The sequence below is a fragment of the Cetorhinus maximus genome, chromosome 22 (assembly GCF_964194155.1).
Source record: "Cetorhinus maximus chromosome 22, sCetMax3.hap1.1, whole genome shotgun sequence".
NCBI classification, from domain to species: Eukaryota; Metazoa; Chordata; class Chondrichthyes; order Lamniformes; family Cetorhinidae; genus Cetorhinus; species Cetorhinus maximus.
The window spans coordinates 19,427,030-19,453,400 of record NC_135900.1 but is presented as its reverse complement, the minus strand read 5'-3'; the positions used below and the strand labels follow the sequence as shown (position 1 = coordinate 19,453,400).

The window sequence follows — 26,371 nt, the reverse complement described above, 5'->3', positions numbered from 1 at the left end:
AAGATAATTCTAGATTCAAATATTACTGAGAAATACGATGGAAGTCCATAGGTATATAATCATAAATGCCAAGAGTCAATGGATTTGTTGTCCCATGAAAAATATTTCATAAACCTACTTTTATATTAAGAAAACTGTCTAAACAGATTTCTGAACCGAGATTTTACCTATTAGCTCAATGGTTCCCAAACTATGGGGCACGACCACCAACAGGGGTCGCAGAGATATCTTTTGGGATCGCAAGCAGCCCCACCTCCGAGACAGCAATGGCGACTGTGAAGAGGAAAGTACCCAGTCCAGAGACTGTGGCGGGACAGCCCTGGGGACCACTGGATCGATGCCACCAAACAGCAAGGGTCAGACAGCGAGCCCAAAGCACTCTTTAATGTCATAAAACACTTCTGGAAGTGAGTGCTGAGTGAGCCAGGAAGGTGAATGGCGGCTTCAAACTTTGCTGTGTTTCTACTTCTGTGTCTGAGGTACAGGCTACTAACCCTGGGCTAGCGATTTGCCTCGTAGGTAGTGGCAACTAGACACTGTGTCTGGTGGGGTGGAGGGGTTTGGGCGGCGGAGGAAGAGGGCTGATTACAACGTACATTTGCGTGTGCGTGTGTGCGCGCACACTAGGGTGTTTGGTAGGGTTCTGGTGAGTACGTAGGTGGCTGCTAAGGTTGATATGCGTCCAGAAGGTTCTACTGCAAACGGAGCAGGATACCACAAATGATTTAGAGTTTTGGATGAGTTGCTGGTGTGGGATTTCCTCTCCTTACATTTTCTCTGTGCCTCTGATATGTGCTTGCTTTCAAAGGAGGCTGCATCATGTTTTTTTTTTAATATGGTTGTGTCAGGTGCAGCGATCCTGGGCAAGCTCCTCCCTCAGAATTTGAAATCGATATCAAACTCCTCAGTGAAGCTTCAGAGTGTATTTGTAGCACTTCTTTTGACCACCATGGCAGCCCACCTCAGACTCAAGCTCTCCATTGAAGATTCGCTTTGGTAAGTAAATGTCAGGCATTCTGAACTGCCCAACTCATTTGTGACTGTCTCAATATGGTGTGGATAGTTGACATGCTAACTCGGGTAAGCATGCTAGTATCTGATATTTTGTCCTGTCATCTGATCGGCAGAAGCTTCCGAAGGGAGGTCAGGTCAAAGTAGTTGAGCTACTTGGCATGATGCTGGCACACAGTCATAGTTTTGCATCCATAGAGAAAAGTGGGCAGGACCATTGTTCTACAGACTTCCAGTGCGGTGGACAGACTTAATCTTCTTCACTCTCAGGCTGATGCTCAGATCTGTGGAACGGTACACTCGCTTTGGTAAATCTTGCATATGTCTCATTACCAATATAGACAGCTCAAGAGAGTGTGCTGTCAAGATATGACTCTGGTCACAGACTGAAAACAGCTTGAGATAAGGCTTTCCTGGAACAGGCCGGTACATTACTTCAGTTTTCTTCTTATGTGTGCAGCTGGTGTGTGTGTGTTTGTGTGCGCACGGCAGGGCTGATTACTCTGTGTGGGGTAGCAGGGTGCTGGGGGGAGGGGGAGAGGCTGATTACAGTGCTTGTTTGCGTGTTGTGGGTGATGGTTGGCGGGGAAAGGGGCTTCACTGAGTCTTCTGTCACTGGGAAATATGGAGAAACCTACATAAGTCCATAAAATTATAACATTTTAACAAAGTGCTTTAAAATCATTGATTTTCATATTTATATATGTTAATCTAGAATTTGCAAACCTTAATAATTATATACTGAATATCACTATGCTGCTTTTTTACCGATGTCTGGGGTCACATTAATTTTCAAATGTTAAAATGGGGTCATATTGGAAAATAGTTCGGGAAGCATTGTATTAGTTACTCATTTGAGTCAGAAAGTTGTGAGTTCAAATCGCATCGTAGGACTTGACCATGTAATCTCACACTTGAATGCTGTACTGGGCGAAGTACTTCAATGTTGGAGAAGCAATTGTTTGGGCAGGACATTAAACTTATACCTCATTTGTCTTTTCTGTGATTCCATTTGACAAAGAGAATACGGGTCTCCTGGGTTTTGGATAACGTTCCTCAATCAACCAACATTACAAAAAAAAAGTGTCATTTACCAAACTGATGTTTGTCCAAGCTTATAACATACAAAATTTGCCTACAAAACTATATGGTCTGAACTTTCCATGGAATCCACTGCATGAAAGTGCTTTGGGGCTTTCTGAGATATGCACTACATAAATGCAAGTTAATTTTATTCCTCAATGATACCAACCTGAATTTCCACAGTTCAAGAGCCTTTTCTCATGTTTGGGTTTGGGGTTTGCCATTCAATGCTGTTGCGTTGCCCTAGCTCTTTTAACGATGTGAAAAAATCAGAACTGTATTTCCAGACCCTTACATTTAGAATTATTTTAAGCTCAAAGATAAAAGACAAGCCGCTATAAGGAAGACTTAAATCAAAATCAAGACCTGTGAATCTCATTCTTATTTTTGTCTTTTCAAGGTATGCAGGGTAGAACAAACTTAATTCCACTGTTCTACATTCATTATTTGAAATTTATTATTCTAGAGGCGTCTTTGTAAAGGGTTACCCTGAAGAAGGCTTTCCGAACAGTCAGTTATTCTTATTGAAAGAAAGTAACATGATGTAGCAGAAAAACCCTCAACCCATGATCAAGTGGCGGCAACTGAGCCAAATGAAACCTAAAACAGTGGGGCAAAAAAAGGGACTTCAGCACTACTCCAGATATGTCAAATTATGGTGAGATTCCTGTTAACATGTTCAATTCACTAGTCCTTTGTGCTGAGATGGAGACCAACAAGCTAACAGTCTTAAAATTATGGAAACATGAACTCTCAGAATCCCCATGATCTGTAAAATTCTGTGATCAACTTGCTCAGTCCCGAATACATCCATTCTATATTAATCACTATGGGAAGGGAAGATGGCTGTTTCCAGAACTGGAAAACTATGGAGTGATTCTCCATTGATGTCCTAGCTAGCAGCAGGTAATTAAAGGGTAGCAGCAATGTGGAGTCACCAACACAGTGCCTTACAAAAGTCAACATCCAATGTTGGTTGGCAGTAATTTTACAACATTCAAAACACTGCAAGAAAACCTCTCAACTTTTCCTGGCCTGATATAAACTGTTCTCTGATGTGATGGGGTAATGGGGCAAGAAAAAACATCCTTCCAACTATGAATGCCTTTGGACATCCCCCTTACTGCTATATCTGATAAGATTCCTACTTCAAGATAAGTGCAATTTCTTCCTTACTGGTAGTTTAGACAAAAATTGAGAAAAGCAACTATGTAGATTTTTGAAACAAAAATAAAAATACCTGGAAAAACTCAGCAGGTCTGACAGCATCTGCGGAGAGGAACACGGTTAACGTTTCGAGTCCGTATGACTCTTCAACAGAACTGTTGAAGAGTCATACGGACTCGAAACGTTAACCATGTTGCTCTCCGCAAATGCTGTCAGACCTGCTGAGTTTTACGATTTTTGTTTTGGATTTCCAGCATCCGCAGTTTTTTGCTTTTATGTAGATTTTTAATCAGGGAGTTCAGGAAAGTTAAGCAATTGCTTAGTTCTTCTATTAAAATGGTTTTCTCATCCACTAGTATGTAGTGCAGAGAACAGAACCTACAGGTTTCTAAAATTCCAACAGTTGAATGCCACAGCATTATGGCACAATAAACATATCATTAAATAGAAACAGGCCACTAGATCTGGGAGGCCTGAGGTAAATCTAGATTTTCTATAGGTCAGATTACTGTTTAGTGAGTTTCTATCTTGCATTCCAAAGCTAGCAAACTTTTAAATGACTGAATGGATCACAGTCTAGATTATCACTACAAAATGAGATTCTAAGGTACCCAGCTCCAGCTTTCTGCCTCCTCTTCCAAGTGTTTTCTCTGACATACATGAATATGAACACACCAAGTATTGAAATAATAGCATTTCCATACTCTCTCTTAAATGTTTATTGGAGCTTTATTATTGCATAGTTATACTGTAATTTAACAACTTACTGTTTCCTCCTCTTTTTGCTCCTCCCACTTCTCAGTTTGTTTGGCATTGTGTTTTTAAACAACTTTTTCTTCCACTTTCTAGACAGGTTTCTTTCTGTTGTGTTTGTTTTGTCATTGTACTGTGCTGTTTCACCTCTTTCTTCCTCTCATTGCCCTGTATTCTCCAAGTATTATGTTTATTTTCTTGCTGAAAGCAATATTGCTCTGGACCTTAAATAAGTTATTGTTTTTCTGGCAACAAAATAGGTGTTGTGAGCACTTGGAGGCTCTTACCTGTTTTATTAGTACCCTTTTTTTTAAACAGCTTTCATATAGTATCTGGAAATCTTGTATGGAAGATCGATATTTTCACCAGGAAACAAAGGGATTCAGAAATAGGGAAACAAACACACGCGGAGTGTGTAGAGCACAAGCAGCACAAAGATGCTCAAGTGCAGATATTTTGTTTTCCGGACTATCCATAATGGAATTAAAAAGTTTAAAATATCAATATTCTCAGCCTTGACACAAATATGGTATTCACAAAAAATGCCTAACAAAACTCACCATTGTACCAAAACAAAATAAATGAACAATTAGAGCAACTTTGAGGTTTTTATTAAAATGTAAAACCCTAGAATAGGCTACAATTTGCTCTAGCGACAATATGTCAGCTCAATACAGCCAACTGATTAAAGAGAAATTGTGCATATATAAGTGCTGCATGTGTAATGAAAGCACTATACACTCCATAAACCCAACGGAAGTCCTAAAGGTATTGGGCATAAGTAAAAACCAACATTCATATGCAATTCTTTTTAAAGAAAATGATTCTTCCAAATGCAACCATCACCTAACAACAAAGCCAAATAGGTTTTTCGATTTCCTATGCACTATTCTCTGCAAGGCAGGTCAGGAACCCGTTTAAGGATTTCCCTTGTGCTGCTACACAACATTCCCTTTATTTTTTTTGCTGGTGCATAACAATTAAGCTTTCTTGTAAAGGGACAAGTCATCTTAAACACTGATACACACTAAGAGCAGAACATCCTTTATGCATAAAATCCCAATCTACTAATATTCATTACTTGTGGGACAATGACCACTTTGCATTAACCTGCAACATAAACACAACACAGCATATATTGGAGAACAATCATAGTGGAAATAAACAGGTTTGCATGCCAGATCCACAGATACATGTGAAACTGTACAGCTTGAATTAAGCCTTCACTTAATGGTTTGCCAACAATAACACCACTCTGCATCATGCATTGTGTATCTCAAATGTAAATTCAGCATATATTATAAAGTAAATAATCCTGCAAATATTTTACAGTTCTGATACTGACAAAATTATAATAGCAGAATTTATCAAGAATTTAAAGTTATGAGGAAAATGAACCTGAACTTGCATTTCAAGTGCATCATTTAAGAAAAACTTGCATTTATATATCACTTTTCAAGATGTCAAGGCACTTAACAGCCAATGAAGTACTTCCCTGAAGTCTAGACACTGTTGTAATGTAGGAAACATTGCAGCTAACTTGCACACAGCAAACTCCCATGAAAAACAACATGATAATGACCAGATAATCTTTTTTTGTGATGTTGGTTGAGGGATAAATATTGGCCAGAACACTGGGGATAATTCTCCTGCTCTTCTTCGAAATAGTGTCATGGGATCTTTTACACCCAACCAAAAGGGGTTTCAGTTTACATCTCATCCGAAAGACAACATCTTTGACAGTGCAGCACTCCCTCAGTGCTGCACTGGAATGTCAGCCTTTAAATTGAAACAGGTCTAATTTATGGATTGAAACAGGGAAAACAAGAAAACCTTAATCAACGATTTTCCTTTGCCCAAATTCACCAGAATAATCCAGGGATTATTCAAGGTATTTCAAGCAGCAACAGGACTTGACAAGGTAGATATAAAGAAACTACTTCCTCAACTGAAGGAATGCAGATCAAGAGATCATAATCTTAAAATTATAGCTATGCCATTCTGGAATGAAATCAAGAGGCATCTTATTCCTGCAATAAAATACATAGGTCATGAGGGGATTTACCCGTAAATTAACTGAAGTTCGGCATGAAATCTAGGCTGGAATTTTCCAGCCCCTCACACCGATGGGATCTTCCGGTCCCGCTGATGTGAACAGAAATTTCAATGACTCACCAGCCCGGCCACAGGGGAACCCGCCTCGGTGGGGGCTGGAAAATTCCGGCCCTAGAGTTTAAAAAAGGTTCAAAACTTTCCAAAACAAAGAGTAGCTCATTTATGTCAAATTCACATATTAAAATAGCCAAATGAACACAAGTGGCAATTACTATAACTTTACTCTATTTCAGTAAAGTTTGAATGTTTTGAACCTCCATTATTTTCACTCATTCTTTGTAATTAGTAAATATTACTAATCTGACATAGATGTTAGGGGGCTTAAAAATTACCATTCCACTCATATTTATGACATGAACAGGGACTGCTCGAGAGAAGTGCCTCCAAGGTTATGGTACATAGCCTTGGAAACACAAGCTAGCTAAATCTATCCATCTCCAATTAAATATTGGGAACACTGAAGCCATTGTTTTCAGTGCCTGCTCTAACTCCATTCCCTAGCTACTGACTCTATCCCTCTCCCTGGCAGTAGTCTGAGATTAAGCCAGCCTGTTCGCAACCTTGGTGCCAAATTTGACCCTGAGATTCCAACCTCCAATCCATGCCATCACTAAGACTGCCTATTTCCATCTCTGTGACAACTGCCTGACTTTGTCCATCTCAGCTCAGCTGCTGCTGAAATGCTCATTCATGCCTTCATTACCTGTAGACTCGGCTATTCCAATGGACTCCTGGCTGGTCTCCCACATTCTGCCCTTGATAAACTTGAAGTTATCTAAAACCCTACTGTCCATGTCTTAACTTGTAGCAAGTACTGTTCCCATATCACCCCTTTGCTCATTGCCTCACAGTCAAGCAACATCTTGATTTTGAGATTCTCATCCTTGCTTTCAAATCCCTCCATGGTCTCACTTCTCCCCTTCTCCGTATCTCTTCCAGCCCTACAGCTCTGCGAGATTTCTGCACTCCTCAAATTCTGGCCTCTTGCGCATCCTCAATTTTAATTGGTCCACCATTTGTGACCATGCCTTCAGTTGCCTAGGCCCCAAAATCTGGAATACGTTCCATATACCTCTCCACCTATCCACCTCCCTTTCCCCCTTTAAGATACAAACATACAAATTGGGAGCAGGAATAGGCCACTTAGCCCTTCAAACCTGCTCTACCATTCAATGAGATCATGGCCAATCTGATTGTAACCTCAAATCCACACTCCTGGCTACCCCCAATAACCTTTTATCTCCCTGCTTGTCAAGAATCTATCTACCTCTGCTTTAAAAATATTCAAAGGCTCTGCTTCCACTGCCTTTTGAGGAAGAGAGTTCTAAAGACTCTCAACCCTGAGAGAAAAAAATTCTCATCTCTGTCCTAAATGGGCAACCCTCTATTTTTAAACAGTAGCCCCCAGTATTAGATTTCTCCCACAAGAGGAATAGCCTCTCCACATCGACCCTGTCAAGACCCCCCAAGATCTTAAAGGTTTCAATCAAGTCATCTCTTACTCTTCTAAACTCCAGCAGATACAAACCTAGCCTGTTCAACCTTTCTTCATAAGACAACCCACTCAATCCAGGTACTAGTTTGGTAAACCTTCTCTGAACAGCTCCCAATGCATTTATATCATTCCTTCCTTAAGGGGACAAATACTGTACTCCAGACGTGGTCTCACAAATGCCCTGTATAACTGAAGCATAACCTCCCTATTTTTATATTCAATTCCCCTCGCAATAAATGATAACAATCTATTAGCTTTCCTAATTACTTGCTGTACTTGCATACTAACTTTTTACAATTCACACACTAGGACCTCTAGATCCCTCTGCGTCACAGAGCTGTGCAATCTCTCACCATTTAGATAATGTGCTTCTTTTTTTTAACTTTTCCTGCCAAAATAGACAATTTCACACTTTTCCATGTTACACTCCATTTTCCAGGTCTTTGCCCACTCACTCAACCCATTTCCCTATATAGCCTCCTTGTATCCTCTTCACAACTTAGGACATCCATCTTTAATGTGCTAACACCATTATTAATTAACAGAGCCATCTTTTCCTAGCTTCCCATCCTTCCTAAATGTCATGTACCCATCAATATTCAGGTCCAAATCTATGTCATCCTACAGCCATGTCTCTGTAATGGCTATCAGGTCATACTTATTTATTTCTATTAGCACTCTCAGTTCATCTGTTTTATTTCAAATACTATGTGCATTCAGGTGCAGTGCCTTTAGTTTTGTCCTTTCATTATTTTTGTAACCTCTAGCCTTATCTACTGATTTACTCTTAGATTTGTGCTCCCTGCACTCTCTGTCCCTTCCTGTCACGGTCTGCTTATTATTTCTCACATTAATACCTTTCTCTCGTCTTTTCTCTATTCTTTGATTTGCCACATGTTCCAAAATTTGATACCTTGCCCCCACTATTTAGTTTAAAAACCTCACCACTTCCCTAGTTATACAACTTGTTAGAACATTGGTCCCAGCACAGTTCAGGTGTAGACCGTCTCAAGGGTACAGCTCTCACTTTCCCCAGTACTGGTGCCAGTGCTCCATGAACCGGAACCCACTTCTCCCACACCAGTCTTTGAGCCACATACACATCTCTCTAATTTTATGTACCCTAAGCCAATTTGCACATGGCTCAGGTAATAATCCAGAGAGGTTCTGCTTTTTAATTTAGTGCCTAGCTCCTCATACTCTATTCAGAGCCTCTTTCCTAGTTCCGCCTATGTCATTGGTACATACATGGACCACGACAACTGGATCCACCCATCCCACTGCAAGTTCCTCTCCAGCCCTGACCAGATGTCCCGAATCCTGGCACCTGACAGGCAACACAGCCATCTGGACTCTCGCTCTTTGCTGCAGAGAACAGCTTCAAACCCCTTTATTATACTGTCCCCTACTACCACTACATTCCTTTTTGCTTCCCCCACTTGAATGGCTTCCTGTACCATGGTGCCATGGTCACTTTGCTCATCCACCTTGCAATCCCCACTCTCATCCAAACAAGCCAAGAGAACCTCAAACCTATTAGACAACTGCATAGGCTGAGGCTCCTGCACTCCTGCCTTCTGGGTCCCCTTACCTGCCGCACTCACAGTCACACCTTTCTATCTGTGATGGTTGACCAAATCAGAAGACCCTATCCTATGTGGTGTGACTGCTCCTGGTACAAAGCATTCAGGTAACTTTTCCCCTCCCTGATGTGTCACAGTGTCTATAGCTCAGCCTCCAGTTCAATGAGCCTGACCCAAAGTTTCTCGAGCTGCAAACCCCTACTGCAGACGTGTTTGCCCTGGATCACAATGGCATCCAGGAGCTCCCACATGTTGCAGCCTTGACACATCACCTGTCCTGCCATCCTTAGTGTGTTTTAATTAATTACTTAACTATATTATTCATTTATTTATTTTCCTTTTTTATATATTTTATTAACTTTACCACCAATTCGTATACTATTTTAAACCTTATGACTGGAATAGACCTTAACCACTTACCAGATATTCACCAAACAGCTAGCTCCTTTCCCTGTAGTAGAGCAAGAACCAATTCCTACAGGATGAAAACGGTAGAAAAAGCAAAAGGAAAGGAACACCTCCTTCCCCTCCAAACTCCCAGGTATGCACTCAGTTTCAAAGCTACACTCATTTGCCTTAGCTGCACCAAACAGCCCTGAATTTATAGTAAACTGAGCTGGAGCTAGAGAAATCAGATTCAACCAGTTAGCTAACTAGCTACTCAACTCTCTCAGCAGAGTGTGTTTACCCTGCCTAAGGCTGGAAGAAAGAAAGAAACTTAGTCTACTTCCACAGTACTTTCCTGTTACTGCTAATTACAGGCTAGACTAGATTTTTCAAGAATAAGGTTAACACTTTAAACTCCCCCCCTCACCAAAATTCCAGGTATGCGCTCAGTTTCAAAGCTGCAATCGTTTAGTTGTTCATTACATTAAAGGCACTATGTAAATTGCTGAAGTGCCAGCTGTTGCTTCAAAAGGAAATTCTATGTGCAAATCCATCAAAGCATTTTTTTAAGCAAAGGGTTCTCAGGCCTTACCATGGAACCCAGGAAAAGGATTAGGCCATTCAATTCCTTGAGGTGGTTCCATTATTTTACTAGATCATGGTTGATCAATACCTCAATGTCATTTACCCATTTTTGCTCCATATCCTTGATACCCTAAAGTAATAAACAACTTGGAATACCAATTGGCCTAGTTTTCACAGCCTTTTGTAAGAAACGGTTTCAGATTTCCACCGCTCTTTATAAGAAAAAGTACCTCCTGATTTCATTACTAAATTAGCATAGCTCTAATTTTATGATTATGCCCCTTTGTTCTGTATTCCCCCACTTAAGTAATTCCTTCGTATCCACCCTGTCAAATCCCTTTATCTGAAATCCCTTGATTAATCCCCAGTATCATTCTAGTGATAGTCCAATGTTTCACACCCTTTATCGTCCAGGCTTTCATTCAGAGCTACCAGAGTTGCATCCATTGCTTCTCATAATATTTATCCCTCATTCAACACCACAAACAACAATTTATCTAGTTATCACATTTGTTTGTGGGAGCTTGCTGAGTGCAAATTAGCTGCCGCATTTCCTGCATTACAACAGCGACTACGCTTTGAAAATATTTCATTGGCTGCAAAGTGCTTTGAGATGTCCAGTGGTCATGAAAAATGCGATATAAATGCAAGTCTTTATTTAGATAGAGGGATTGGTTACAGAACAGAAGACTGAAGTTGCTTTGCTCCACCACAACCCCCAGTTATCACATTGAGGGAAAAAGTCCACTTTGTCTTTGACAAATACAAAGTAGATGGCCTTGCACTTTTGATATATTGAACTTAGTCTGCCATTGTTTCCCCGCTCAATTAGTGTGTCACTTTGTAACTTCCTGGTTCCATCTGCACCACTTACTGTGCCGTCAATATATATTCTGTCAGATAGAATTATGCTTAAATATGCATCAATGATTTATCTGGTCATCCAGTCTCTGTTTCTTTTTCCAGGTGTTCCTAGTCTATTGTCTTTACTGAAATATCTTCCTCATTTACTCTTCACAGAGTGATAATTCACCTTCTGTGACATCCAAGACTCCCATTTAAGGACATTTTATGAGGTCATAGATTTTCACAGATCTCTAAAAGCTGGTGTACAGGAACAGCTAATGGAATGTTGGCCTTTATCTCAAAGGGGTTAGAATATAAAGGTGAGAAAGTGGTGCTTTGGTTCTTGAGAGCCACGGTTAGCCCCTATACTGTCAACTGCAAATTCAGATATACAACTCTTTTCTCCCTCACACAAGATATTAATATATATCTTGAACACACTCAAGAAATTCACAGTCTTTCTGATATGTGCTTGCCTGCTTATCCAACTCTATTAAAGATGGCTGGTTTAATTTCTGCATTTATATAATTTATCACGTAACAGCTGCTACCAGGGGTTCTGTACACAATAGTAGCATAGACAAGAACAGAAGAATGCAGGAAGTTGCTGAGGTAAGTTGGATTGAAACCATAGAGGAGTTCATACCCAAGAATGGGAATGTCAAAATTGGTGCACTGGAAGTCTCTCAGATAGGGGTGATAGTTGAGTAGGAATTTTGGTATGGAATAGACGGTAGGCAGCAATGTTGAGGGGTTCCAGATTATGTTGGGCGGAGCTCAAAAAGCCATCTTGGAGGGCACTGTGAAAGTTTGGAAGTGAGAATAATATGGGAAAGTTTTCAGTAATATCATTTAAGGATAGGGACAGGTTATAAGAAGTGGAATGAAATTTGGTGCAGCAGGGGCATGATACCACAAAGGATAATGTGAGAACGAGAACACAGACAAAAGAAATGAGGGCCATCAACAGGAGAAGAACTTGGGAATTAAGACTTAGAGATTAGGCATTTTTTCAATGATTAGGGGGTGATGGCAGAGGAGCTCAGAGGTGAACAGGGAATGCTGCTGTACAGGAAAACAATGAAGTGGTCAGAGATAACCTGTCCAGACTTTGAAAATTTGCTTTGGATATTGATGGAAGGTGAGATTAACTGACAACCGTAGGGCAGCATGGAAAGAGAAGCAGTGGCAGTAGGAACTTGGATGTCACAGAAGGTGAATTATCACTCTGTGAAGAGTAAATGAGGAAGATATTTCAGTAAAGACAATAGACAAGGAACACCTGGAAAAAGAAAGAGAGACTGGATGACCAAATAAATCATTAATGCATATTTAAGCACAATTCTATCTGACAGAAAGGGTACTTCAAAGAGGACTGCAAACGAAGTATACAGAAACTCGTGTTTATGTAGATGTTAGTCGTGTGAATACAGCAAATCTACTAGTATATTTAAAACTTGCAAAGATGTAGTCCATTTGTAACTGTCACTGATAACCCTTTAGAGATCATATAAAGAAGTGTTATAACACACTCCTTTCATTCATGGGATCTTAATAAGCACAGAATGTATTGTGCATATTCAGCTCTTAAGACAGAACCTAAAATGGGAGAACACAGAATTAAATACCATATGGGATGGAGTGTAATTTACTGTGCAGTCAAGGGAGTCTGAGCTTAATAGATCTTTAAATAATGCTTAAATTTTGCTGATGTTCTCTGAATCACTCACTGCAAGCATTTAATTCTAGATATATAAACATTTACTTACATCTTTTTCTGTTCGATGAGGGAACATTGAAGACTGGCTGTAATACAGACTTTCATCATGGTAATCACTCTCCACTCCCTCTACAAACTTCTTTCTCGCAGCACCAAACATGCTGTTTGTCACCTATTTCAAAAATAAAGAAAATATTTTTTTCTTCAGACGTTTTTGACACCATTTTGTGCATTGATGCAAAAAATCTACAAGAAAAATATTATATTTCTATCCAAAATGCTTTCATGCTCATACCCATGTGCTTCTTGTTCAATGATATGCTTATTCATCTATAAGTGTTTTTTGCCACAATTATCATTTGACCCCGGTGCTCCATAGCCAAAATGCTCCATATACAACCGAAGACAAAAGGGAAAAAAATTCTTGCATGGCGGGATGTTTTAAGTTCAAGAATACGTAGTACAAAAGTTTCACACAATGATTATGGTTTCTGAACACTCAGTGAAAAATATACCTACAAAGCTACCTAAACCCACCATTACATTTGAGTGAAATCCTAATAACAACACTGTAGCAATAAGTAAAAGTCCAAGCAAAAGATGGACCATGAGTACAAATGATCTGATGGAAACCCTGGGTTTGCCTTTGCTCTCATTAACAGAATTATTGAGTGGCAAATGAGATGCAGGAATATACAACAGTAATTAAAATTTCAAGAATATATAAGTATTTTAATCTTCAGATAATCTCCATGTTTTAATGAATTTGAAAAGTTCAGATATAATCAGATTTTACTAGCTTATATTGTTTTCTATCATGGTAAACGACAATCTTTGAATGAATAATTTTGTTGATGAAAGACACTTAATGGTACAACAGCCCTGAAATTTAAAAGTACTGAAATGTTGAAATGTACAAACTGATCTGCCTCAAGCTATTTGTTAAGCCAATAAACCACAGATGGAGAACGAGAAGGAAAGGGAAGCAATTTTTGGGGGCACCTTCACCTTGAAAAGTCTAGTATAAAACAGGAAAACCTCAACTGTGCGAGAAGCCATTACAATAACCCACCATTTATAAAAAGTGAAAGCATTGTGCCAACTTGTGTTGAACCACATTTTTGCACGTTAGTTATTTCCAATTATTAAAAATCACACAAACACTTAGAGGACACAGTAATGCCCTTTAGGTGCACAAACAGAGTTATATAACTTTCCATTTCATTACAAGTAAAAGCCACAGCTCCATCACTTGCATTGCTATAAAAAGCCCTTAATTAATGCACTTTTTATTGATATAAATAAACAAAAAATCCAATAACTATCAACAAGGAAAGTTATAGTCTGAAGCATAAAGAAAAGTTCGTGAGCTGAATTAGGAGCACAAGTTTCTTTTCGTGAGTTATCAAGAGTTATTTTCTCCAATAATAAAAACAGAAAATGCTAAAAGTATTCAGCAGGTCAAGCAGCATCACTGGAGAGAGGGGCTGGAATTTTACTTGGAGACAGTGGCTTCTCAACCTGGGGGGGCGGGGGGGGGGGTCAGGGTGGGGGAGGTGCAAGCCATCCCCCTCAGCTTGGCTGGGTTGCCCATAGTCATTTATTAGCTGTTAGACCATTAACTGGCTTGAGGCAGTATTTTCACTCCCATCTGGGAAGAGCTGATAGTCATCCCTAAACCCTGCAGCATCCCCAGGAATGGTGGCCACTTCCGGGACTACAAGTAGGCCCCGAAGAAGAGTTGCCATGAACCAAGACATGGAGCTAAGTTTGGGGTGTGGCAGGTGGCCAGGCTGGCAGGTCGCAATGAGAGAGATGGGGCGAACTATCTTGGGGGGCCCCCCCGTTGGGCACAGGATGACTGGAGGGACACTCCACCCTCAGCCCTCATGATCTGGACACATCCCGTCCTGGGTAAAATCCCAGCGGCAGCAAGACCGCAATTGATCCACGTGCATGCAGGACCTCTGACTCCTCCCCGCCTTGGAAAAAAATCCCAGCAGAGGCAGGTGGACGATGGGCATGGTGCCATCTCCATGACGCCCAATTTTACCGACCCCACCTGCCACTGCCCTGCCAAACTGCCCCCCCCGGGAGGTAGGTTTGGGAGTTAATGCTCCAGGTCAGATTTCCAGCATTCGCAGCATTTTGCTTTTGAATTCATCTTCTACAATCTTGAAGGAAAATTTGGGCATTCAGGCTCATTTAGTTCATATAGCAAAATTGTTCCTCACATAACTCAATAGATTAAAAGACAAAATAACTGCTTATAAGTGTCCTTGTCCTCAAAGGTTTAAAGATATCCATGGATTCAGGAAATACAGCAGATAACACCATCCATAGAACTCCAATGATCTAATAACTCATTCTAATGTCCAACAGCTTTTTACGATCAGTTTTTTCAATCAACATTCACAAAAGTATTGTGTAATCAGCACAAGGTATCTGCATTTTCAATCATTAGAAAGCAACTCAGACCTGTCCTGGAACTAAATGAATTCCAGCATGAATGGCAATGAACAGAACCAAAGTTCTTTCCCTTGGAAATATAAAAATTAATCAGAATCAGATACCTACTCCATCATGAGCACCTGCAGGCAATTAGTGGTGGGGGCAGGGGGGGGGGTGGATTTTAAAAAATTCTTTTATGGGACGTGAGCATCATTGGCAAGGCCATTCCCTAATGCCCCTGAGAAAGCGATGGTGAGTCTCTTTATTGAACTTCTGCAATCCATCCGGTGTAGGTACATCTGGTGCTATTACGAATGGATTATATATATGGAACTGCTCGGAGACACTGTATTCAAGACCACAGCACTGCCAAATTTCCAAATCAAACCAGAAATTATGGATCATGTGTCATTCAAAATAGGCATCAGTAGATGTATCCATCTTTGAAAACTGGAATGCTATACCAATGGAGACCATTCAATATCTTTCTACACTTTGCTGCAAAATACAAGCACTTAATTTTCCAGGTCGTTCATTGAATTATATTGCATTCATCCTGGGTTTTATACCAACACCATGTAATTCATATCTCATTGCTAGGAGTATTAAAATCAAGGTTGATTGGCTGAACAAGTATAAAGACTTTATCCTGTTATGACCACAGCAGGTGTTAATTGCTGAACAAACCAAATCCCAGAGAGAAACTTGACTTACGGGCCATAATTTTTTTTGTATTCTGAAAACGAGAAGAAAACATACTGATCTCAAGTCCAGTGGCAGTTTTGCGATTTTAAAAATTAAAAGTTCATTAACATGAAGAAAAGAAAACTTAGGCACACAAGATTACAGTTACACAGTTAAAATTAGCCTTACAAAACATTCCCCAAGACTCCCTACTTGGTCAGACCCACAAGTAAACATCTTCCAGGCAACACTCCCTTATAGATATTTAACTATAAAAATCCAGTAACATTACTCAAGGCAAACCATTGTAGCTTTAATAAAGGCATACCACATGACCTCTTAAATTCTCTTCCATTCTGCTGTGGAAACCCAAGACTTCAGAGCAAGACTCCTTTTTCCAGCCAAAGATTTTTCTGGCTTGACTGGATGGCAGAGTCAAATTGCATCTTCTCCCAGCCTAGAGCTGTTTCCAGGAGATCTTCCTCACACAGCCAAAGGCCAACCCCTAAGCTCTCCACAGTAACTCTGAAATATCTTTTTCCCCCTTTCATCTCAGTTTCCATTGTTCTCACACTGCTTTGAAACTCAAATCCTTCCAAATATAAAATCTTTCACGTTTCTATTTTGTCTCTGCTTTCGGGTCAATAAAATGTAATATACCTACTTACATTTACCCATGGAACTCCCGTAAGATGCAGAAATGTTTCTCGTCAACTCTGACTTCCCTTTGATATTCAAATGAACTCTCAACTTATCTAAAAATGTAAATGTTAGGTCCAACTTATTTACTTATACCTCAAACCCACCATAATACCTTATTACAAATGCACATCTAACAACTGTATCCTTTCATGCTGTAACCTCCCAGACAAGATGTCTCTAGTAACCCAGCGTAATTAAATCTCTCTCTCTCTCTCTCACACACACACACACACACTTCTTCACAGAATATTTCCCGAAAAACTTTTTCAAAAATCCATTCTCACAATCTGATGCGATAGCCAAATGTCTTGGAACTCAAATTGGTTGATATACCAACCAATCTTCAGCAAGGACCAGGACCCTTAAATTCTCAACAATTCTTGTGAGAAAACATAGGACAATTCAGTTTATAGAAAGTCCTTATACTATATCAAGGAGTAGGATGAGTACATGTTACAAAGCAGCTTACTAAAAAGGAGTGGCTCAGCTGTCTGGTCATGCTAGAGATTTGCATGCAGGTATTTGACACAGACACCTGGGTGTCATCTCTCTTGGAGACAGACAACCCAATTACCACTTCTATCCAAAAGCATTAAGGTAGCAGATATTGTTTTCAAGGTAGCTGGTACACTGAGTTAACAGTCTGCACAGTGTTAAAATTATGAGGTTTATAAGATTATTATATTTTGGGATTGTAGCTTTAAATTTAGGGTAAATTAATGGGGTCATATGTTCTGAAGTCTGCCTGACAGCAAGCATAGGTGGTTTGATCGCTAGAGATCAAAGGAAGACTTAACACTGTTTTACTAAGAAGGGGGAGCAAGGTATTTACACTTGGATACAATGGCAGCAGTCTGTGAGTTTACAATGAATCTCCCAAAGTCCCAGAAAGGTGCTGTAGCTATTGGGTTGTAAACAGTTGTGCTGTAAACCATACATTTACTTCTAAGATGAAAGGGAGTTGAGATCAAGGATAGCTAATTAGCATTTCCACCTAGATACAAGGCTAATGTGTTTCACATTGGCATAGGGAAGAGAAAGCCATTTTTAAGATCAGGTTACAGGATTCCCTACAAATCAACGAATATCACAGACAGTCAGCAGTTCTGTATGGTCAGCAGTGAGATGAAGCTGCTTGGCTTTGTGAGCTACCCTACAGTCAGATGCAGAAGGGAGACAGTTTCTAGTTGAAGAAACGCATCCTGCGGCATTCTAAGAATTCCAGGAGATTTGTTTTGGTATGGCCAGGAGGAAGAAGAAGAATCAGAACAGGCTTTACTACTGGCGGTGGATTTAAGAAACTCTCAGAAAACTGAGGAAAGCGCCTGGAGACGGTGACTCAAAGTTACTACTCAGCGAAACAGGGATACAGGAATCCATTGGAAGCTGGAAGCAACCATGGACTGTTTGCTAAAAGTACTATATTTCCGTGGCGAGTGCAATGGGTATTAAGTATAAAAGGGGAACATCATTTTCTGTCGTTTAAAGTCTAAGTTGCCTAAGGAAAAGAAAGTATTTAGTCAATAGTTATTTTTAGTCATTTGTTCCAGTAGAAGCTTTAAAATGTGAAATCTTGTTGTGTTATTCTTTCAGCTAATAACTGGAAGTTTGAATCTCTTTTTAAAAATTATAGGCCTCTACAGAGATCATAACAACAGCTAACATTGACAGGTTTTTATTTTTACACTGTATATTGTAATAGCAAAGATGCCTGCATGTTTGGGAGGTTTTCCATTCTCCCACTAATAAAAATTAGCTCCATCTTTGCTCAAATCCCAGTGATAGAAGACTGTAAATTAGGCAGATTAAATATAGTAAGGAAAACTTATAATCCATTGCTATGCACTACCCAATTTTACACTGTTGTCATTATCATCCTGGAATACTTCCCATATATTTATGGCAATTGATTTCTGCTCTCAGAAATGAGATTGCAGGATAGCTCCAATTCAAATTTCAGAAGAAAATTAGAGACAGAAAAATTTAGGCACATCTTAAGACAAGCAGACTCTATCCCCAGTAGCCAACTAATGGTCACCACGGCATTCAATATTTGCTGAGGTACTTTATTCTAAAGCAGCAAAAATAATTCACAGAAAAAGATAATAGATTTTCTGTCACAACCACCAATCAACCAGTCAATTAAAAGGTCAAAGACTTTAAGAAAAGAAAATGTGTTCTTTTAAAAATAAAATTAATTTAAAAGACACTGCAAATCAGTTCATGGTATCTTAGAATATTGTATTTATTACGATGCATGTTACAGCCAAGGAATACGAACAACTTTTACATTTTTGTTTTAATAATTGATTCCCTCGTACAATTTGGCCTGGCTTCCTTCAATACATCACTTGACTATGTCAACAACAGAGTCAAGAATAACAGTACTGCACGGGCTCAGTCTTACACTGCTCAAGAAACTGGGTCAGGATGCAGGTGGACAGGAAAGCATAGTTGAGGCTGCTCGATCCAATCATATTTAAAATGATGGCCTTGGGTTGAAGATATGTCTGCTTGGAATTTCCTCTTCAAACATGCTTTAACTTACATCTACTACATGAATTGGCACCTGTCAATCTGTAGCTAATCTACTCTATAGATCAAGATTTTTTAAAAGCTATTTCCCTTTAAATTTGGCAACTGGCCTCAGCAAATGTTATATTACAAGTAGTGCTATTCTCCACATCACCTATAACTATTGAACAACTGGGGCCAAACACAGGTGCAAAACTTTAACAAGTGGCTTTACAGATCCAAGTAAACTGTAGCCACTGGATCACTGTTTACCCAATACCCTTTTGAAAGTTACTATTGAATCGTCTTCCACCATCCTTTCAGGCAGCATATTGCAGATCATAACAACTCAGTGCTAAAAAATGTTCTCTTCATCTTGCCTTTTGTTCTTTTGCCAATTACCTTAAATCTTTGTCATCTGGTTACCAACCCTCCTGCCAGTGGAGACACTTTGTTCTTATTGCGATAGTTTTGTTGGACAGTAAACTGCTCTTTGTTCACCATAGTTGTCCAGGTTCAGTTCCCTTCTCAAAAAATTCAAAACTAATGTGTAGTGAACTAATGCATTTGAATCCATGCCACCTACTATGTATGGCCTCCGCCATTTCAAATATGCATGGTGTGTAACGCCCATTCATTTTCTCTACTGCAAGTTGGCCTAATTGTTCTATACTGCACAGCTTCACTCCTGTTCCTTACCCCCAACCCCTCCTAAATGAATATTTCCAAGCCTCCAATTTTCATGTGCAGCTGCTAAAAATATTTACCAGAGCCCTCCCCAACTCCTTTGTCGTCCTTAAAATTCTAATGTATATCCCATTACATCTATATACTTAATTCTATGAATTTTAATTTTTATAACACGTCTACAAGCCTCAACTTCTCAACTGCACAGTTGACATCCAATCTTGACTGAGTAAACATTGGGAAAACTAAAGCCATTATCTTCAACCCTTTGCCATTGCTTCCATTCCACTCACAGCCACACAATCAGGTTGAATCAAACTGTATGCCATCATGGTCTACTTGACATCAAGTTGTGCATCCAATCTCATAATCCTCATCATCACAAAGACCATCCTATCCCTGCAACTCGAGCAACTTTATGGGTGACAGTGTACTTTCTTTTTCTCTAACTCTGGCCTTCTTAGTATTCCTCCCTACCTTTCTTCCACAATCCACAGCAAAACTCAGAGCCATCTAGGAAGTACACTTGAGCTTTCTCCCTAAACTCATCCATCTTCCTACCTCTGTTTCTGGCTTCAAAATCGTCCCGAGACCTACCTTCCTTGACGATGCCTTTAGTCACTGCCAGTAACTCTTCTCTGACTGCTGGGTGCCCATTTTCTATGATTGGGACTGTTACATTAAAAACACTAAATATATATGTCAAAAATTGTAGACTGTGAACAAAATGGTTTGAGTCTCAAATTTGACTATAGTCTTCATTTATGAAAATTGATGTGCAAAATCTATCCAACCCACCTGTCATTTCATAATCCCTTATAATCTCTCTTCCTGACTAACTAACCCACCTATTTCTTGATCCTTTATCATCTTTCTTTCCTGCTAAGCTTTTAAAAGGAGCCATCTGGTGTTTAAGAACCACCATTATGAATATAGAGATTACAAGGTTATTTTCTCCTGCTGTTACAGTGAACTGGAAAATACAAAACAATTAACAGTCATCTCGCCAAAATGCAGATTTATGTAATGTTCATTTTAATGATCAACAAGTTTGTGGGGGAGAAGGAGCAGCAGTGTCTGATCTTTGGTCCCTTTATATATGGCTCCAGACCCCATGGAGGTTTGTTCTAAAATCTGTGTTCTAAAATGAAGGGCTAGGTAGGCTGACCTTGCCTGTGCTCTTTGTTGCTGAGATACTGGAAAGCACCAAGGACAACAGAACACACTGTTTCATTTTACGTATGCACTTAATTATAAATCTTTTAAAAGGGTATCAACACTATAATCAGAGAACAACAAGTGCATCATTTTTAACATGATGAGGTGACAGGAAAAGGAATTGCATCTTAAATAAAGAATCCATTTTTGTCCTCAATGAGGCTAAGTTGACCTGAGCCACTCTTTCATATTTATTATTGGTTGTTTCAGAGGTGTGGAAGCAGGTTTGTACCAACCCTGGTACTCATTGATTGATGAGTCTCACAAGTGTAGACATTTTTAAAAAAAACTTAGTGTACCAGTAAGCATTTAAAGTTTTAAAAAAAGTGTTGGACAGCATAATGGCAGTTTTAATATCTTTCGGAATATCTTTTTTATTGGCATCAGCATTCTGTATTGTCGCTCATTCAAACAAAATAAAAGTGGGACAAATTTATTTCAAGCCAGATCGTTATGTGAGCAGCTGTTTCATTACAACTTTTCTTTATGGATATAATTTTCACTGAGTAATGACATAAATCTCTAACAAGGTCTGGCTGTTTTAATCTTTTACAGACCCCCAAAAATCTGCATTAGTTGTTGTTCATTTTGGAAAAATTTATCATGTAAGTATGTGGGCAAAGCTATCAGATAATATATGAAAGACTGCAATTTATTACTTGTTTCTGCAGTACTTGCATATGTATTGATAAAAAAATGAATTCTGTAATATATTTACAAATTGCTACAGAATTAGCACACAATGAAGAACTTTGCTGCAAACTGAGATTCAGGAATCGTGCCACCTAAGAGTATGTGCTCTTAAAAATGTCATTGGTTTTTAATGCAATTATTTAATTTAGATTGATGTGTGTTCAGATACTGTACCATCATTTTATTATTTGTCAATCAGGAAATTAAAGAAAATTTAACAGCATGAACTAATTACCATGAACAGAGAACACTCAGACAGCCCCACCTCCGATATTACTGTCGTTTTACATTATTGTGCAATTTGGAAAAAGACACTGGATTACAACATTTATCTGACATACACAACTTCTTTGGAACGCATGGATTTAAGAAATAGGAGCAGGAATAGGCCATTCAGCCCGTCAAGTTCGTTCCGCCATTCAAACAGATCATGGCTAATCATCTATCTCTTATGCCATTTTCCCCACTATCCCCATATCCCTTGATGTCATTAGTACCCATAAATCAATCAATTTCGATCTTGAAAATGCTCGAAGACTGAACTTCCACAGCTCTCTGTGGTAGAGAATTCCAAAGATTCACCACCCTCTGACTGAAGAAATTCCTCCTCTTCGCAGTCTTAAATGGCCTGCCCCTTATTCTGAGACTGTGTTCTCTGGTTCTAGACACACCAGCCAGGGAAACCATCCTATCCACATCCACCCTGTAAGAATTCGGTAAGTTTCCATGAGATCACCTCTCATTCTTTGAAAGTCCAGAGAATACAGACCCAATTTCATCAATATCTCCTTATAAGACAATACCACTATCCCAAGGGTGAACCTTCTTTGCATTCCGTTGATGGAAAATATATCCTTCCTTAGATAATGGACGAAAACTGTACACAATACACCAAATGTGGTCTCAGCAAGGCTCTATTGCAGCAAGACATCTTTACTCCAGTACTCAAAACCCCTTGCAATGAAGGCCAACATACCATTTGTCTTCTTAATTGCCTGCTGCACCTACATGCTAGCTTTTAGTGACTCATGAACAAGGACCCTCAGATCCCTTTGGACATCATCACTTTCCCACCTTTCACCATTTAAGAAATACTCTGCCTTCCTGTTTTTTCTACCAAAGTGGATAACCTCATACTTAGTCACATTATATTCCATCTGTCATTCACTTAGCCTGTCCAACTCCCCTTGAAGCTTCCTTGCATCCTCCTCACAACTTGCATTCCCACCTAATTTTGTGTCATCAGCAAATTTGGAAATATTACATTTGGTCCCCAAATCATTTATATAGATTGTGAACTGCTGTGGCCCAAGCACTGATCCTTGCAGTAACACACTAGTAACAGCCTGCCATCCTGAGAATGACCCGTTTATTCCGACACTTTGTTTTCTGTCTGTTAACCAATTCTCAATCCATAGCAGTATATTATCCCCAATCCCATGGGCTCTAATTTTGTTTACTAAAACGTGTGGGACCTTTTCAAAAGCTTTCTTAAAATCCAAATACACCACATCCACTGGTTCTCCTTTATCTATGCTACAAGTAACATCCTCAAAAAACTCCAACAGGTTTGTCAAACATGATTTCTCTTTCATAAATCCATGTTGACTCTGCCCCATCATATCATTATTTTCCAAGCGTCCAGTTATCACATCCTTTATAATAGATTCTAATATTTTCCCTATCACTGATGTCAAACTAACAGGTTTGGAGTTCTCAGCTTTCTCTTTCCCTCCCTTCTTAAATAGTGGGGCTACATTTCCTACTTTCCTGTCTGCAGGAACCTTGCCAGAATCTGAAGAATTTTGATAGATAGCCACCAATGCATCCACTATCTCTATAGCAGCCTCCTTCAGCACTCTGGGATGCATCTCATCTTGTCGAGGTGATTTATCAACCTTTAATCCAATTAATTTTTTGAGTACTACCTCTTTATTAATACTAATTTCTTTCTGTTCCTCATTTTCACTGGTCCCTTGTTTTCCTACTATCTCTGGTAGATTTTCTATGCCTTCCTCCGAGACGACAGACACAAAGTAATTGTTTAGTTTCTCTGCCATTTCATATTTTCCAGTATAATTTCTCCTGTCTCCACCTGTAATGGACTTACATTTGTCCTTGCTAATCTTTTCCTTTTCACATACCTAAAGACGTGTTTACAGATTGCCTTTATGTTACTTGCTAGCTTGCATTCATTTTATCTTTTCCCTTTCTCAGTTTCTTGGTCAACCTTTGCTGGATTCTGAATTGCTCCCAATCCATGGGCTTACTGCTTTTTCTGGCAATCTTATAAACCGCTTCCTTTGATCTAATGCAATCTTTAACTTCTTTTGTTAGTCACGGTTGATTCACCTTTGTGGGTGGGTTTGTCGTTGGGTTTTTGTGTCTTAGAGGAATATTTGTTGTCGACCATGTAATACTTCTTTAAATACTAGCCATTGTCTGTCTACCATCAAATCTTTTAATGTATTTTCGCAATCCACCATAGCTAACTTGCCCCTTATACCTTCATAATTCCCTTTGTTCAGATTTAGGACCTAGCTTCAGAATGAACTCAATCATTTTCAGACTTAATGTAAAACTCTATCATATTATGGCAATTATTTCCTCAAGGCTCCTCTGCAGCAAGGTTATTAATCAGCCCTTTCTCATTAGATAATACTAAATCTGAAATAGCCCGATCCCTAGTTGGTTCCTCAATGTACTGCTTCAGAAACCCATCTTGTACACATTCCAGGAAGACATCCTCCACAGCATTAGTGCTAATTAGTTTTACCCAGTCTATATGTAAATTGGAGTCACCCATTATTTCCCATGTTACATGCAGCTCTAACTTCCTAATTTACACTGTGCCCAACCATCACCAGTACAGTTTGGTGACCTGTAAACAACTCCCTCCCATGTTTGCTGCCCCTTGCTGTTTCTTAGCTTTACCCAAACTGATTCTACGTCTTGATCCTTCAATCTATGATCCGTTCTCACTAATGGGCTGATCTCGTCCCTTATTAACAGTGAACCCCATCTCCTTTTCCCCTCTGCCTATCCTTTCTAAATGACGAATATCCCTGAATATTAAGTTCCCAGTCTTGGTCACCCTGTAACCATGTCTCTGCAATGGCAATTAAATCATATCCATTTACATCCATTTACACCTTCAAATAATCTACTTTGTTGCGGACGCTGCATGAGTTCTGATAGCGTGCCTTTAACTTGTCTTTTTAACATTATTACTTCCTTTCATTAAAATGAAAAAAAGGTTTAAAGGCAGAAGCAGCTTTTGCACCCATTACATAAACTGCTACAAAGACAATTGTTTTTACGAAAAGTGGTTTACACAAGGCTTAAACAGGAGGGTTTTTTTTATTCATTCACGGATGTGGGCTTCTGGCTGGGCCAGTATTTATTGCCCATCCCTAGTTGCCCTTGAGAAGGTGGTGGTGAGCTGCCTTCTTGAACTGCTGCAGTCAATGTGATGTAGGTACACCCACAATGCTGCTAGGAAGGGAGTTGCAGAATTTTGACCCAGTGACAGTGAAGGAACGGCGATATATTTTCAAGTCAGGATGGTGAATGACTTGGAGGGGCATTTCCAGGTGGTGTTAAAGAAATTTATCAAGTATTTTACTAAGAGATAGAAAATCTAAGATGAAATTTCAGTTGTAAGTAATTTACACCTTTAACAAGATACCAGAGTACTGTCCGTGCTTGTGGGACTATATCACAGAATCTCTTATCGCTAACTAGTGAAAAGAAAGGGAAATTTAAACAATTGTTAGAAACTGTTCCCTCTGATGCGGCACTACTGCAGGATCACCTGTAACTGACAGGAAGCAGTGAAATAAAAAGAGGAAGCTTGTCCTCCTGCCTTGCAAGAAACTACCTATCTGTCTTTTGTAGTCAAACCACAGACATAAAACTGAACCAGTGACCAACTGTATATGAGAGGGGGAAAAGGATTAATAAGCAACACCATCTGAAGGCTAGTAAAATAAAGCAACAAAATAAAGCTGGGAACTCATGAAAAATATTCATTAAGAATTTTCACTTGAAACATGGAAGGAACAAAACAAACTGATTAAGTATTAAAGCCAAAGATGATATACAGATACTAGTGACAACATTTGGAAGATCACTTGGGACTACTCGAAGCAGCTCTATAATACAAAAAGTTACGACTGACATGCTTTACACTCACTTGCCGGTGAAATACATACTAAGAGCACACTTACTTTGGAAACCGCTATCACAACAAAATTATGGCCAGTAGTGCTGGTTTATATTTACTGCTGCTCTCAGTGCTTTCAGCGGACCTGTAGAAACCCATTTCACTAAGTGCATCTTAGTGAGTCTGGAGACACTTCTGCTGCCTCATATATATTGCAAGTTGGCTCCATACAAAACAGTAATATAACAAGTTCTTAATTCAAAATCCAACGTCTTACAAATCTTCCTAGATTTTTCAAGGGAGGCGATGGCGTAGTGGCATTGTCACTAGACTAGTGGTCAGAGATCCAAGGTAATGCTCTGGAGACCCACCAGGACCCACACGGCAGATGGTGGGATTTGAATTCAGTCAATAAAAATCTGGAATTAAGAGTCTAATGGTGACTGTGAAACCATTGTCGATTGTCGTAAAAAGCCCATCTGGTTCACTAATGTACTTCAGGGAAGAAAATC

General features: G+C 39.4%; 1 protein-coding gene across 3 annotated transcripts in view; it reads right to left on the bottom strand.

Moving 5' to 3' along the window:
* cnot2 (CCR4-NOT transcription complex, subunit 2) overlaps nucleotides 1-26,371 on the bottom strand; it is a 143,981-nt gene that overhangs the window by 59,899 nt on the left and 57,711 nt on the right. For all 3 annotated transcript variants that reach the window (XM_078567884.1, XM_078567887.1, XM_078567886.1), the window contains one exon: nucleotides 12,795-12,917. In XM_078567884.1, coding sequence (XP_078424010.1) covers nucleotides 12,795-12,905 — 111 coding nt within the window. In that variant the 5' untranslated portion in view covers nucleotides 12,906-12,917. The remainder of the gene's footprint in view (nucleotides 1-12,794; nucleotides 12,918-26,371) is intronic.